Genomic DNA, 15,030 nt, shown 5'->3' on the forward strand with positions numbered 1-15,030 from the left:
AAAAATGGTTCCTAGCATGCCAGCCAATCAAATGACATATCACTAGAAAGCCCAGGATGTTATCTAAACAGTACAACAGGACTTGACAGAGAAGCTCAAAAAATTCAAATGTCCACTACAGAGGACACAAGTCAATGGGCGGGGTCGCAGGAGGATACTCTAGATAAGAAATATACAGATACATTTTAAGGCTAATAACACACTAAAACTTAAATCTGGATTGAAAAAATGAAAATATATCAGTGCCTTTTTTTTCCTTAAAATGGACATCATTAATAAGTTTTCTAAGGCACAAAAAAATCTACTAATTAAACGTTCTAACTGAACTATGGCATAATCTTAGCTTAGTCTAAACCACAGGTGTCAAACTCAGTTCCAAAAGGGCCGCAGCTCTGCACAGTTTAGTTTCAACCCTAATTAAACACACCTGATCAAACTAATTGAGTCCTTCAGGCTTGTTTGAAACCTACAGGTAAGTGTGTTGGAGCAGGGTTGGAACTAAACTGTGCAGGGCTTCGGCCCTCCAGGAATTGAGGAGTTTGAAAGCCCTGGTCTAAACAAACCAAAACAAAACAAAAACTACTAATCTGATATCTTGATATTTCACCAAAACTGAAAATTATGCCATCATTTACTCACCCTCTACTTGTCACAGACCTGTTATTGAACATAGGTTAATCTGATAAATTCAAAAAAAAAATAAAAAAAGGTAACCATTGACTTTCAAAGTATTTGTTTTTCCTATGCAAGTCAGTGGTTACTAGTTTCTAACATTATTCAGAGTATCTTCTTTTGTGTTCAACAAAAAGTGAGTAAAGGTGAGTAAATAGTGAGTAAATATTAATTTTTGAGTGAACTTTCCCTGTTCTGTAAGTTGACTAGTTAAGTACAACAGCTGTTAAGTATGACTCAATGTATATAGCCCCGGTTTCACAAACAAGGTTTAAGGCTAGTCAAGATTAAATTGCATGTTTAAGCTGTATGAACTCAAAATAACTTGCGGTGAGATGTCTTAAAATATGTCAGTGTCATATTTTATCACCAGGTGCACACCAGTAGTATATATTTCTGAGGCCATATTTATAAATGTGGCTTAAATAGCCTAATTTAACTAAGGCCTAGTCCTGGCTTAATCTAAGCCCTGTTTGTGAAACTAGGCCATAATGTATTAAGTGTTGTGACTCAGTGTATAAGTCCACAGTATATTGCTAAAACCTAAATGGTTAAATGGATTTAAATTAAATGATCAAATGTTACAGTGTACATTTTAGACGTCTGAATTTGCCTCGACCATATTAATGATTATCTATTTTGTTTGCAGTATACAGCACGATCTATGATGCCCCAACTGACCCCGAGTATTCAGAAGCGTGACAGATTTGTCCAGTATTCAGAAGACACACAGAGACACTCTCTTGACAGTTCACCGCAACTTCAGTCTACATCGCATCTGTCAGATCGTGGTGATAATATACTGTCTAACAGGAAAGACAGCAGATCAAGCCAGGTTGTTTATGCCTCTCTACATCACCTTGAAACACCATTATCTTCTACACCTCGTCCGACAACTGACGAGTGTTCAGAATACGCAGCGATACGTGTCTCCTGATGCTCTGACTGTGGGTTATGCATGATGTCAAATCAACACAAAGTTTGTCAATTAGTAAAACTGTTAATTCACAAAGAGGTTTTGTGAAGCTGTACTGTACATTTGGGGTAACAGGAAGCTGAAGATGAGTGATTTTCATACCTCTTTACATAATGGAAAGTTACTACTGAGAGGTGGATTTTATGAGGCAAACTCACACAACCATGTATTAAAGGTAATCTGAGTTGTATGCACTAACTTGAAAACATGAATTTTTATACATGGAAAGCGATATTTATTTTAAAGTAAATGGTTTTCTTGAATATTTCAAATAACTGAAAATTAAATGTATAAATATTTGCGAAACTATGGGCAGTGATACAGTGTAACACATTTGGAAATGTTGAATTGAAACTATATACTTTTTATATATTTGAAGTAAATAGAACTTACTGCTGACACATTGGTAAATTCTAGTGCTTTGAATGATAGTGGACAAAAATAAAAACTGAAACAATTAAACCACTTAAAATTACGTTTAATTAATATTTAAGGGCTGCCTTGGGACCCTTCAATTGTGTATTTTAATTTCATCAAATGATTATTGTTCTAAAAATGATGACATACATTGTTGTACTATAACTTAATGTTACTCTGAGTTATATGTTTTGTCCAGCCTGATCTCACAAGAAAACGTATGTATTTTAAGTTTTGGCAGTTTAGTGGCTAATTCGTACGAATTCGTACGAGTTCAGTTGTAAGAAATTGTATGATTTTAAAAAGGAGGCGTGGCACCTAACCCCACCCCTAAACCCAACTGTCATTGGGGGATGAGCAAATCGTACTAAAATGTAAGAATTAGATCGCATGAATTCGTACGAATTAGCCACTAAATGAAAAAGTTACGAATTACCGTGAGATTGTGTTGGTTTTGTCATATGTCGTTAGTGTCAAATAACCATCAGTTGCAGATTCACTGCTGTTTGTAAATCCTGCCTAAGGTAATTGATCAATCGATTGTAGAGTTTAATGGTAATGTGATTTGTACACACTACTCCTTTCGCAAACCATTGTTCAGTTACTATATAGTTGTATCCGCTTGTTAAGTGTGACGTCATGCGATGCGGCCTCCGGGTCCAAGCGCTACAAAACTGAATGGGGAGACTCATCAATAATAAACATTTACAAATCGCTGTAATACTTTTGAAAATCACAATCACATAACCATGCCTAATATCCAAAGGCCAGAACTTTATTGTTTTATAAATTGTTCAAATTTTGGTATTTGTGATGCAGCAAGTCCAGAGACCGATGTGTACACTATGATTTTAAATAAAATTCACTTTAAAGTGTGATAAGACTAAAAAGTGGCTAAAAACAAATATTTTATTAATTCAAATAAGTAGTGGCTTGGACTGGTAAACAGTATTCCATACGTCACGACTCAAGCGGATAGGCAGGGTTGTAATTTCTGATACAGCTACATTCTGGGATTATTAACTAAATATTAACCCTTTGCAATGTACTGACCTGATACTGAATGTTTCTTGTAGTTTTTTGTCTTCACTTGTGATTGTAATGTATATTCTAAACTGATTGTATATTTACATAAATAAAAATACATTTAGTCTTTAGTTTATAGATAACCCATTTATAAATATTCATGAAATGTCTTAAGGCACCTAGAGCAACTACTAGAACCATAATCCCAAGGTTTCCATATCCGGGACCAGGCCATATCCTGAGCTGCTGCTGCGCTGATGGTCATGGGGAGTGGAGAACATGAGTTTGATTCCAGCGACGCTCCAGGGACAGACGAGTCTTCGCTGAGGCCAGCTTCCAGCCTCCACCGCGGTGACTGAAGCTCTGCACAAGACTTTTGGCCAGCAGAGAAATTAAAATGGTCGTGCTCAACTGAGTCTGGTTCTCTCAAGGTTTTTTTTCTTCACTCCTATCAGGTGAAGTTTTTTTTTCCCTTTCCGCTGTCGCCACTGCCTCGCATGGTTCAGGATTGATAGAGCTATGCAGATAAATTTGCTCTTCAGTGTTTGAACTCTCAGTAGTGATTCTAAAAAATCACACTGAACTGAGCTAAACTGAACTTAAACACTGAAAACTGAACTACACCGTTCCAGTCACTATGACCATTTATGTGAAGCTGCTTTGACACAATCTACATTGTAAAAGCGCTATACAAATAAAGCTGAATTGAACTATATTAGCATCTGCATCACAACATCCAGTTATAAAATCTTCTGTATTAAAATGTCAAGCTCTTTAAAAAGAATAGATGCATGTTCGACTGGGGAAAAAAAAAAAAAGACAAGTTCAATGATATTGTAACGAAGGGTCAGACACAGAGGGATCCATTTGCAGTATGTTTATTAAACAGAGTTTAATAAAGAGCACACAGATGTTAATCGTGTGCGAACTCACATCAAACACAGTAGTATTTAGTCGATGAGCTGGCGGCAGACAAACAGAGTGAATAAGCAGGCATGGGTCAGAGGCAGGCGGCTAGGATCAGAGTCATGATTCAGGCTGGGTTCGAGACAGGCAAGACAAGGTTGGTATTCAGTCCGGGTTAGCAATGGGGAAAGCAGGCAAGGAGTAGAACTGCTCAATAGTGTTTGCAGGAGCAGAACAAGACTTCGCACTGAGGTGAGTGTTTGTGCTGCTTATAAAGGTGTGTGTTGTGATCAATGAGATGAGCTGCAGGTGTGTGTGGCAATCAGTCTTTGGGATGACGTAATGCTAGAAGTCCCGTGATGATGACCTCTGCTGGCCAGCGAGGGGAATGACTGGGACCGAGTCGGTGACAGATATTCTTTCCTGTTCCTTTTAGCAAAAGTTTTGGGACACCCCTTTAAATAATTAGATTAATTGTTCCATTTATTTCGGGTCTAAAAAAAAAAGCATCTATGCAGATTGTTTCTACAAACTTTTGTGAAAGAATGGCACCCTTGGTATACCCTAATACAGTGGTTCCCAAACTGGGGTGCGTGCACCCCTAGGGGTGCGCAGTCTGACCACCAGGGGTGCACAAGAGAATGTTCGTAAAGGCAACATTTTTATTATTTTTAGGCATTTATCTTGTGTAGACTTTACATGTCATATTTTTGAGAGGAAAGAAATTCACAGAGAAAGGCCCCATTTACAGTAATATGTTTTAGTTTTTAAAACGGAAACATTTTGATACTGTTACACCATCCGTCCACACTATGCCGGAGTTTTCGTGCGCCAAAAACTGAGCGTTTTGGAAACGCTGGAGAGGCCATTTCCATTCTAAATTGCTTCTACTCCGTCTCAGTGTGGATGGGGGAAAAGGGAGACATCTGAAAATGGAGGCAGGGCTGCCGACATTCGCCTCTCTCATTGGGGCTTTTCCTCAATATTAAGTAGTCTACTCAGTTCAGTCCTGCATCCTCTCCCTGTAAGTTCAGACTTTGTAAGTTTGACTTGGAGTTTTAATAGATTCAAAACTATCATTTCAGTCTCAGGTTAAAAAGGTTTGTAACCGGGTCAGATTCAGTTTAGCAAATTTTAGATTTATTCGTGATCAGATGTCATGTGAGGCTGCCCTAATCTATTATCACTCCATGATCATTTCTCACATCACTTATTGTTTAACCACTTGGTCCCAAGCCAGCATCACTACTCTGAAGCCACTTAAATCTTTATACAAACAATCCATAAAAACCCTTGATAAGAAATCAGTTCAATATTACCATTGTTTAATATTAAACAAATACAACCTGCTTAGTTGGGAAAATTTTATTACATATGTACATATCTGTTTAATGTTTAAGACTTTACACAACCCGACTTCACCATTAAATCAGTTTGTAAATATTAGAACGACTGCTCACCAAACTACTAGAGGAGGTGACAGAAGGGACTGCATTATTCCTCTCAAAAAAAAGTAAATTCAGTCAATCTGTATTTTCAGTGAAATCTGCTAGGGAATGGAACTCCATCCCACCAACAATTAGAAGATCATGCACTTTTCGTTCTTTTCAGTCTCATGTTAGAAATTGGTTATTGACAAATCAGCATTGTCAGCATTAGTACTGTATTCTTGACACATTTGTACTGTTGTCTTTGGCTTTTTGTCCTCTGCTGCCATGTGTCTGTTCTTTTTTTCTTTTCTTTAACTGTATTTTTTATAAAAGTATATTTAATGTTGTGCTTCTATTTTAGGTGTGACTTTTTAACATTCTGTAAAGGGTCTACGGATGAAAAATAGCCATTCTTGGCTAATTCTGGCACATTTTACAGTAATGTTTATTAATGTGCATTTACCCTGTAAACAAATAAACTAAACTTTAAAAAAATGCTAAAATGAAAACTGTTGAATTTCACTGTCTATAATTCATAATAATGTGGCATAACCAAGGGGTTCAATAATGTTCAACAGCTAGCACGACTACGCCACCCTGGAATATGGCCAGGGACCTATATTTTATATTATAAAAAGGCAACACAGGTAAGCTTGCAGTAAATGGCAAGAGACGTGGATTGGAAAAAATACATACAAACTTTATTTTATTTTTAAAAATGCATCAAAAAGGAGGACAATGTATATACTGTTTAAATTCAATAAAACCTATCTACTTAAAATACACTACACGCACACACTAAGACACCTGGATTTAGGAGTGCAGGAGCTGAGACGTGACAGCAAAGAATAAGGGCACAACAAGGCCTCCACAGCAAGACCAAGACCTGTGACACACACACACACACACACACACACACACACACACACACACACACACACACACACACACACACACACACACACACACACACACACACACACCTCCACCAGGAATCCACCCTGCCTTAGGTGCTCTGCTCCTGAAAACACAAAATCCAGTTACTACAAAGTTTTAATAAACTGGTCACTGACACTCTAACACACAATCACTTGGGCGCACAACACACTACAATGCTAATGGATTACAACCCCTCTTATTGAACCCTCTGCTGAAGAAGCAACCCAAAAATACAAAATATAAGAGGACACAAAAGGGTTAAACAGTCTTGAATATACATACACGAAGACTGTTACAAAAAACAAATACAATTTCAATAAAGCATACAAAAAAAAACTGTAACAGAAAGAAAAATCACATTAGAAAATACTAATTTCAAGGAAACCAACACAAAAAAAAAAAAATATCTAACAAAATAGGCGAAATTACCCAAATGAAAGAAAAAAAAAAAAAAAAAAAAAAAAAAAAAAAGACCATTCAAATCGGTCAACCACAACCTTCAAATATACGGTCCTAGCACTGAATGTGTAGGGAAACTGATATTTACTACATTAAGACAGCATCATCCCCAAAAATTCTTAAACAGCATCAAAGCAGCAGTTAAACAGCAGTAACGTTAAAAGCAGCAGTTAAGCCGCGGGTAAGCAGCAGCGTCGTTTAGAAGCCTCCCACGTAGCTATAGGTTGCCATACGGCACCCAGCACTCATTTTCGATCTGTAAAATGGTAAGGGGATTTAAGTTAGATTGAGTGCATGAACAAGCTAATCCCAAGGTTTTAAAATCACTTACCGCAACACTCAATTTCGCCTAATCAAGAGCATCAAAACGCCCACACAGAGGAAAACGGGCTCAATCAATCATTAATAAGTCCTAAACATATCCGTTGGGCTAAACGTAGTTTTGTAACGCAGTGAAACGAACTGCCCACTGCAAAGGAGGGAGGAAACAAATAATGATCATCACTTTACTACAATCAACTTTCCATCCAAAAAGCAACGAGCAAACGCAGCCAGTTACCTGCAGAAGAGCAGCCGTAGATGCACACCAACACCGTGATCCCGATAAGACGCACCACTAAACAAACATACAACACATGAGCTTTCCCAATGAAGCAACCCGTAGACAGGCGAGCTGTCATCCACATACCTGCCGGCGAGTGACTGAAAGCGGGAAGTGACCAGTCGGAAGGGGCGGGACTCGTGACACATACCATCCTGGTTGTCATTTTATATCTTCCCCCACTGATTACTAATAGGGTAGGGGGTATGCCACCCGCAACCACAGAGGGGCGGCGCTTGTCTGGCCACAATTACAACTCTTGTACAGCAGTCCCACAACATTTTGTCACTCGATGACACTCGAATACCCTGTCAGAATAGTCTAGGGGCTGGGAATGGGCTTAGCTATAATGTTAAAGGTGCAGTAGGTGATCTTATACAATGCTAACAGCTTAGGATAAATCTCTGAATCACAGTCCCTTCCCTGCCGTCTAGAGCCACGCCTCCTGAAACACGAGCACCGCAAAAGAACCCTCTCTCATGTGTTAAAAGTGACTAGAGCTTGTCCCGCGGGGTACAAGCCAAACTGACATGCTAATTCAGAGCAAATATTTAGAGTTGCATGGTAAACAATATAAAGAGAGACTATATGGAATAGCGGTATTTACTTGTGTTTTGTTGTTAAACTAATTAAAATCTACATCATCAATGCTGTAAAAGGTCCCTTATGAAACTGAAAATAGTCTTATCAATCTTTTATCGGAAGATTTTAGTAGCTTAACAACACTTCGGTGAAGATATAACCCATTTGTAATGTAGTTGCTATTTTCTCTAATGAGGCTCTCTCAGTGGTCAAGAAACAAAGTCTTACCCGGGATGTCTTTTACAAGTTTTATTCTTTATAAAGAAGATCACAGTCATACAGCAACAACAGTTTCTGCAGAATGAGATACTAAAGCCAAGTGTGTTCACCCTTTTATCTGGTTTGTACTGCTTACGAGGTCAACTCCCAATAAGGCCTCATCTACAATTACGTCAGGCGTCTTCTGCTGTTCGTGCGATACGCTCATAACAACCACACATCCTTCTTAGGATAATGAAAAAGCTTTCACCTAAAGAAATATAGTTATCTATAAAAATGTACACATAGGTTTTATGATGAACATATGGAGAACACAGATACACACACATGTAATAATGAGTCTTAGACAAGTTTCTAACATATAAAGCTCATCTAAAAATGAATTTCCATTACAATTCCTCTCTTTTTATCATTCATTGATAACATCATCAAATTCATTTTTTTCATCTTTTCTAAAATCACACTAGTTATAAATCACATTCTGATTATATTGATCATGCTGATTACAAAAAAAATCATTCCAATTATATTTATCACACTGGTTACACAAATCATTTAACAGGTTTCTGCACACATTAATACACTAGAGATGTTCAAACCCTCCTCTTAATATAGTTTCCCCATTAAGATTTACTTTTCAAAACATCCCTCTTCCCTGGGAGCCGGGCTAAACGAATAATCACTGTTATTGCGCTCCTGACCGAAGTCAGACCCTCAGTCACCCCTCAGAGGTTTCCATCACAGAAATTGTCTGTTATTTCCACACTATTGATTAATTTCACACAACAAAATTCAGAAACATTTGTCAATCAATTAAAATTACTAACCCTCTACATTGTTAATTAAATCATAATACTCATAAACATAGGAACACGTTGTTGTTTCTCTACTCTTAAACATACATTACATTTACACTCTTCTCTCGATTTTCATGCAAATGATCACTCTTTTAAGACTTGTTACAGAACATACAACTCATGCAGTTTGCTTTCTTTGGATAGACCCAAAATACATGTAAGCAAGCAAATAGTCGTCTCAAAATTCAAACAAAAAGTCAGATCCATTAACATTTTCTCGATTAAGTAACAGCCGTCACCTAAATCTGTTCTCAATCTGTTTACAGGTTTTCTTTGTTCATATCCACATAGCTGCTGCTATTATCAAAATCATAATCAAATTCATCCCCCATATCAATATTCATACCCTCTTTGTTGACAGCCATCTTTACCATCTGAAGGGATGTTGTAGATGTAATTAGTCTGCCCACTGACCATGAAATAAATCTGAAAATACATGGCAGACAACACAATAACACTAGACCCACCCCCACTATAGGTAAAACTACAGTAAAGGCCCAGTAGATCCAGGTTCCCCATTTAAACGATAGCCAATCTAGCCAGGAGTTGTTGGCTTTCTTAGGCACTTTTACGGCCAATCTCATATCAACTACAACGCCAGTAATGTTTTGTTGTAATCAGGTTAATTAAGGTGACACTAGCAGCAATGCCAGTGTTGTTCTCCTCAGACCACACATTCCTTGCACACAGAATGGATGCCAGCAATCTTTTCGTCCATCTTCAGACCCTTAATGTGATGGTCAAGCACAGCTTATTCACCTCTCTTATGGTCGCCTTCTCCTCCGTCTGATTGCTGCTTGGTGTTGTATTCAGAAGTTACTGTTTCACACACACACCTCTTGACTTTGTTGTTGTTTCTCCCCAGCTGTGACCTTGCTTCACTCAGATATCAGCCTGCTCTTTTCCTTCAGACATCTTCATAGCCCCTCTTTCTCTCCTACTCCCTCGCAGAATCCTCCTCAGGTGGTGGAATTTTCCTGCAGTGCCCAGCGTGCACCCACGTCGCCCGGTCCGCGACCTTCACCGCTGTCTCAGTGGTCAGTAGCACTTGAAATGGACCCAGCCAACGTTTCGCTCTCCAGCTCTTCCTCTTCAGGTCCCTTATCACCACGAAATTGCCAGGCCTCAGATTGTGTAGTGGTCTGTCAGCTGCCTTCCCCAATGCAGCCTTTACCTGCACACAAACATTGGACAACACATGAGACATTTCTTTACAGTAATTCAACATGCCATCCTCACACACATCTGTTGAGGGCAGCTGCTGTTTACCCCCATTCACACCTACACACGGTGGTCTGCCAAAGACAATTACAAACGGCCTCAAATATATTTTTGGTCTTTTTCTCATTCTCATGTACATCAGGACAATGGGTAGAGCTTGAACCCATGTAAGCCCTGTGTCTTCACAGCATTTTGCCAATTTGTTTTTCAGAATACCATTTTCTCTCTCGACAGCTCCGCCTGAAGCTGGATGGTAACTGCAATGTGTTCTCAAATCAATTTCCAAATATTGGCCCACTTGTTTGATTGCTTCATTAACAAAATGAGTACCATTATCTGAGCTTATTTTTTGTGGTATTCCCCATCTCCGCACGATTTCAGTCAGTAATGCTTTTGCTACCGCAGCCGAATCTTGCTTTGAGGTTGGAAAAACTTCAACCCACTTTGACCACATGTCAACCATCACCAAACAATACCTTTTCCCATTGTATGGGGACAATTCAATGAAATCCATCATCAAATATTCAAAAGGCCCTGTTGGAGGTGGATGAGATGATAGTGGAACCTTTATCGCTCTGGCCACATTATGTGTGTTGCAAATTACACATTGTCTACAGAAATTGTCCGCAAATGTAGTGAACCCCTTTGTGAACCACAGTTCGTTCATTTGCGCAACCATTGCTGTTTTTGACACATGATCTTTACCGTGAAGTAATTTCGCATAATGTTGGAAAAAAATGTTTTGGTAAACACGCCTTGCCCTCAGCACACTTCCACACATTATCTTTCATCTCACAGCCAGACTGTCTCCACTTGTTCTTCTCCTTTCCCGTCGTGAAGGTCTGCATATCCTGCAAAGAAGAACACACGTCATTGTCATTATCAACAGATAACAGAGAACATTTAGAGTTGTCCTCGTCTCGGGACGCCGCGACTTTTGCTGCTGCGTCTGCTCTGGAGTTACCTGCAGAAACAGAATCTTTGTTGTTAGTGTGCATTTACAAATGGCCAGTTTGTCAGGTAGTAAAATCGCATCCAGCAGCGCTGCCACTAAAGGAGCATTGAGTATTGGTCGACCATCAGACTTTAGAAATTTTCTGTGTTTCCACAGAGCCCCAAAATCATGAGCTACCCCAAATGCATACCTAGAGTCGGTATAAATGGTAGCTTCTTTTTCTGCCATCAATTTACATGCCTCTGTCAACGCCACAAGCTCTGCGGCCTGTGCCGAATAGTGCCCTGGTAATTTACCAGAAGCCATCACATCAAATTCAGTTGTTACAGCGTAACCAACCTTATTCTGGCCTGTTTGTGGATCTTTGAACGCTGAACCATCCACAAAGAGGACATTGTCACAATTTTCAAGTGGTTCGTCAGAGAGGTCAGGTCGTGGTGTACACACCTGTTCAAGTGCTGTTAAACAACAATGATGCTCTTCCCCATCCTCCTCAGTAGGAAGAAGAGTAGCTGCATTCAAACCAGTACATCGTTTAACAGTCACATTTGGCATATCTAACAAGATAGTGTGATATCTCAGCCAGCGAGCTGTTGACAGTTGCGATGTTTTTTGTTCTTGAAGTATCATGGACCCAGAATGTAGCACCATCAATATCAGATCAGAATAACCAACAAAATCTCTTGAAGCCATAACAGCTTTTTCCGCAGCCGCCACTGCTCTTAAGCAACGTGGCAGGCCTGCTGCTACAGGGTCAAGTTTGCTAGAAAAGTAGGCCACAGGTCGCAATCTACCTCCATGATCCTGTAGGAGCAATGACGTCATGAACCCATTTCTCTCATCTACCATCTGAACAAATGGTTTTGTTGGTACAGGTAAACCCAATGCAGGGGCCTCAGCCATTTGTAACTTCATGTTAACAAATGCCTGCTCTGCCTCTGTTGTCCACTCTAGTTTGTCAGTGGATTTCATCCCCTTCCCTAATGTTAGGGCTCTCAGGGGTTGTTCCAAAACTGCATAATTTGGAATAAATGTGCGACAATATGAGCGCATTCCCAAAAAAGACAACATTTGTTTTTTCGTCAGCGGTTTTGGTACATTTTTTATACCACTCACCCTTTTATCAGACAGAGATTTGCTCTGTGGTGTAATGACGTGCCCCAAAAATGTTACCTTTTGTTTAACAAACTGCAATTTTGTCAAACTGACTTTGTGGCCCTCCTTAGCCAGGTGTTTAAGGAGAGTCACAGTGTCTTTCACACATGTCTCCTCATCCTCAGCACATATCAACAAGTCATCAACATACTGTAGCAAAGCAGTTCCAGCTGTCAGGGTCAAAGGTTCCAAACTTCTTAACAACGCTTCATTGCAAGTTTGGAGATGCTGTAAAACCCTGACACAGACGTGTAAAGGTGTAGCCTTTTCCATTGAAATTAAATGCAAACCTAAAATTGGCTGTCTTTGTCCACTGACACACTGAAAAATGCATTTGCCAGATCAACCACTGAATAGAATTGTGATTTTTCAGAAATTTGTGACAAAATCGTGTACGGATTTGGAACTAATGGAGCCCTTTGTTTGATAGCTGCATTTACTGCTTGTAAATCCTGTACAAAACGCCATTCTGTAGGCATCCCATTATCCCTTATCTTTTTAACAGGAAAAATAGGGGTGCGAACCTCAGAATTCTTGCATGGTACAATAACACCCTGTTTCAGTAAAGCCTCAAATAATGGGGTAATGCCCTCAATGGCTTCCCTTTTCAAAGGATATTGTTGTTGACAAGGTCTGTTATCAGATTTTGCAGTGATTTTCACTGGATCACAACCTTTGATTAAACCAACATCATATTTGCTTTTAGCCCACAATTCACTTGGTATTTCTGCTAAAGCTGGGTGTATGTCTGCAGCGTTAAAGTCAACCATGTAAGAATTCTTTATGCAAAGTTTGTCAATAGCAGTCACAGTTTTTGAAACAGCTGTTTCAGTTTCACTGTCTACTCTAAATGCTTTTGCTAAATTCCATCAACACACTGCTTCACAAACGGCCCTAAATCAGCCCAAGCTTGTTGTTTAGCCTTGCAAACTGATATGTGAGGCACAGCCTGTGCTGACAAGAGATACAATGAAACCTGCTTTTCTGACAGAGACACTGAAACTGCACACAGACTATCCTTCCAGTACAATTTCTCTAAAATCAACGTTTCATTCACATTTGTCTCAAACCAAGCTTTCTCAAATTCCTCATCTGTAAATTACAACATGTGACGTACAATGCAGTTCACCAGGAGACATCATATCACTGTCAAAAGGTTTAACACGTTCTTTAGCCAATTTGCAAATTTAATTAGCCCATTCATTGTCTTCAATGAGCCATTCATAGGCCCACTTCGGCTCTTGTGATTCAATTTGTAAACAACAAAATTCCTCACCTTCAATCACTCTCACACCAGAGGAATCTGCCATTAAAATCAAGTTTAGTTTACACAAAATGTCCCTTCCGAAGATGGGAACGGGGCATTTTGGTGAACAAACAAATGCATGTCTGAAAATTTTACCCCCCTCTGTCTCACAGGTCAGCGGAGCTGTAAATCGCTCGATCACTGTATGACCAGATGCAGACAGAGACTAGTGAAATTTGTTTGTCAAAGGTATTTCACACTGTAGGTCACATGGTCGTATGCAAGATCTGCTAGCTCCACTATCAGCTAGAAACTCAACCAAAGTGGTCTCAATCAACATAAAATATTTTGGCTTATTAAAAATGCTTCATTATCAAAAAGCAATGCCATTTCATCAGAAAAATGATCAACATCACTGTGATTAAAATTACAGTGGGAAATGCAAGCTTTTTCTTCATTGCAGAGAGCCAAAAGTATGTCAGTGTATGTGAATATGTGTGTATAAAAATGTGTCTGCATTTAAACATGTTAGTAAAAAATGTTCACTTCCCTTGGCTGCTTGCCCAGACCCTTTCCATTCTGCTCTTCCCTCTCCGCACATCAGCTCCGTTGTTGGTTTGCGCCTTTCGGGTCAATCCTTGACCAAAAGTCCATCTCGGTGGCAAGCGCAGACATTTGGTACAGTTTCTCGTCACGTACACCACAGGCTCTGCAGATTTAATCGCCATCCGTCACATTCCAGTTTCTCCATCTTCTGGTATCTTTCTCACCCTTGACACTTTTGTCGCCTTCGAACTTGTGATATCTTTGGTTGTCAGGTCTTGGTTGGATCTTTGGTTGGCCGCTTGTACCAGAGCCATGTACAGCTCGTTTTCTGCTTTCTTCTTGTCTTGCTCTTGCTTCACTGTCAGCTTGTCTTCAACATGTTGAGCACACAGCAGAATGTCCGTTAAATGTCCATTTCTCCAGTTCAAACAGATGTCCTCCACTCGCTCGTGGTGGGAATTTCGTTGGTGCGGTCGGAGGTCTTCTGGGACAGTAGCAGTTGAGGTCTGGGTCAGTTCTCAGGGCTCGCAGCTCAGCCACGGGATAGTGATGGTACGGCGGTACATGAATGGAAACAGATGTATAGAAAAGATTAGTATTGCTAATTAATCTTTTATTCACACTTTCACATTTTTCACTTGCTTTTTCCTTCACTTTATCTCCTTCATTCTTTTCCCTACATGACACTTCTTTGTTCTCTTCCCTACATGCCAGATGCCTCAGCAGCATTTTCCTTTTTGCCTCTTATCTGCCTTTCTGAGCCAACAATCAACAGTGTCTCCAGACGACACACACACATTCCTTTCACAAAAACAAACTGCTT

General features: G+C 39.6%; 1 protein-coding gene and 1 pseudogene across 2 annotated transcripts in view; one reads left to right on the top strand and one right to left on the bottom strand.

The window, feature by feature from the left end:
* si:ch211-214p13.8 overlaps positions 1-3,222 on the top strand; it is a 22,952-nt gene extending 19,730 nt beyond the window's left edge. Inside the window, exon 7 of the mRNA XM_087267505.1 lies at positions 1,322-3,222. Within this exon, the coding sequence (XP_087123631.1) occupies positions 1,322-1,609 (288 nt within the window). The 3' untranslated portion in view covers positions 1,610-3,222. The remainder of the gene's footprint in view (positions 1-1,321) is intronic.
* Positions 3,223-8,242: 5,020 nt separating this feature from the next.
* Positions 8,243-13,328, bottom strand: LOC147842270 (uncharacterized; annotated as a pseudogene). The gene is made up of 2 exons (XR_015499201.2): positions 11,102-13,328; positions 8,243-10,258 (listed from the first exon to the last, which is right to left on the bottom strand). The product of XR_015499201.2 is annotated as an uncharacterized LOC147842270 (transcript).
* Between the last annotated feature and the right edge of the window lie 1,702 nt (positions 13,329-15,030).

This window comes from Danio rerio, chromosome 9 (genome assembly GCF_052040795.2).
Source record: "Danio rerio strain M-AB ecotype USA chromosome 9, GRCz13ab, whole genome shotgun sequence".
In the NCBI taxonomy this organism is placed as follows: Eukaryota; Metazoa; Chordata; class Actinopteri; order Cypriniformes; family Danionidae; genus Danio; species Danio rerio.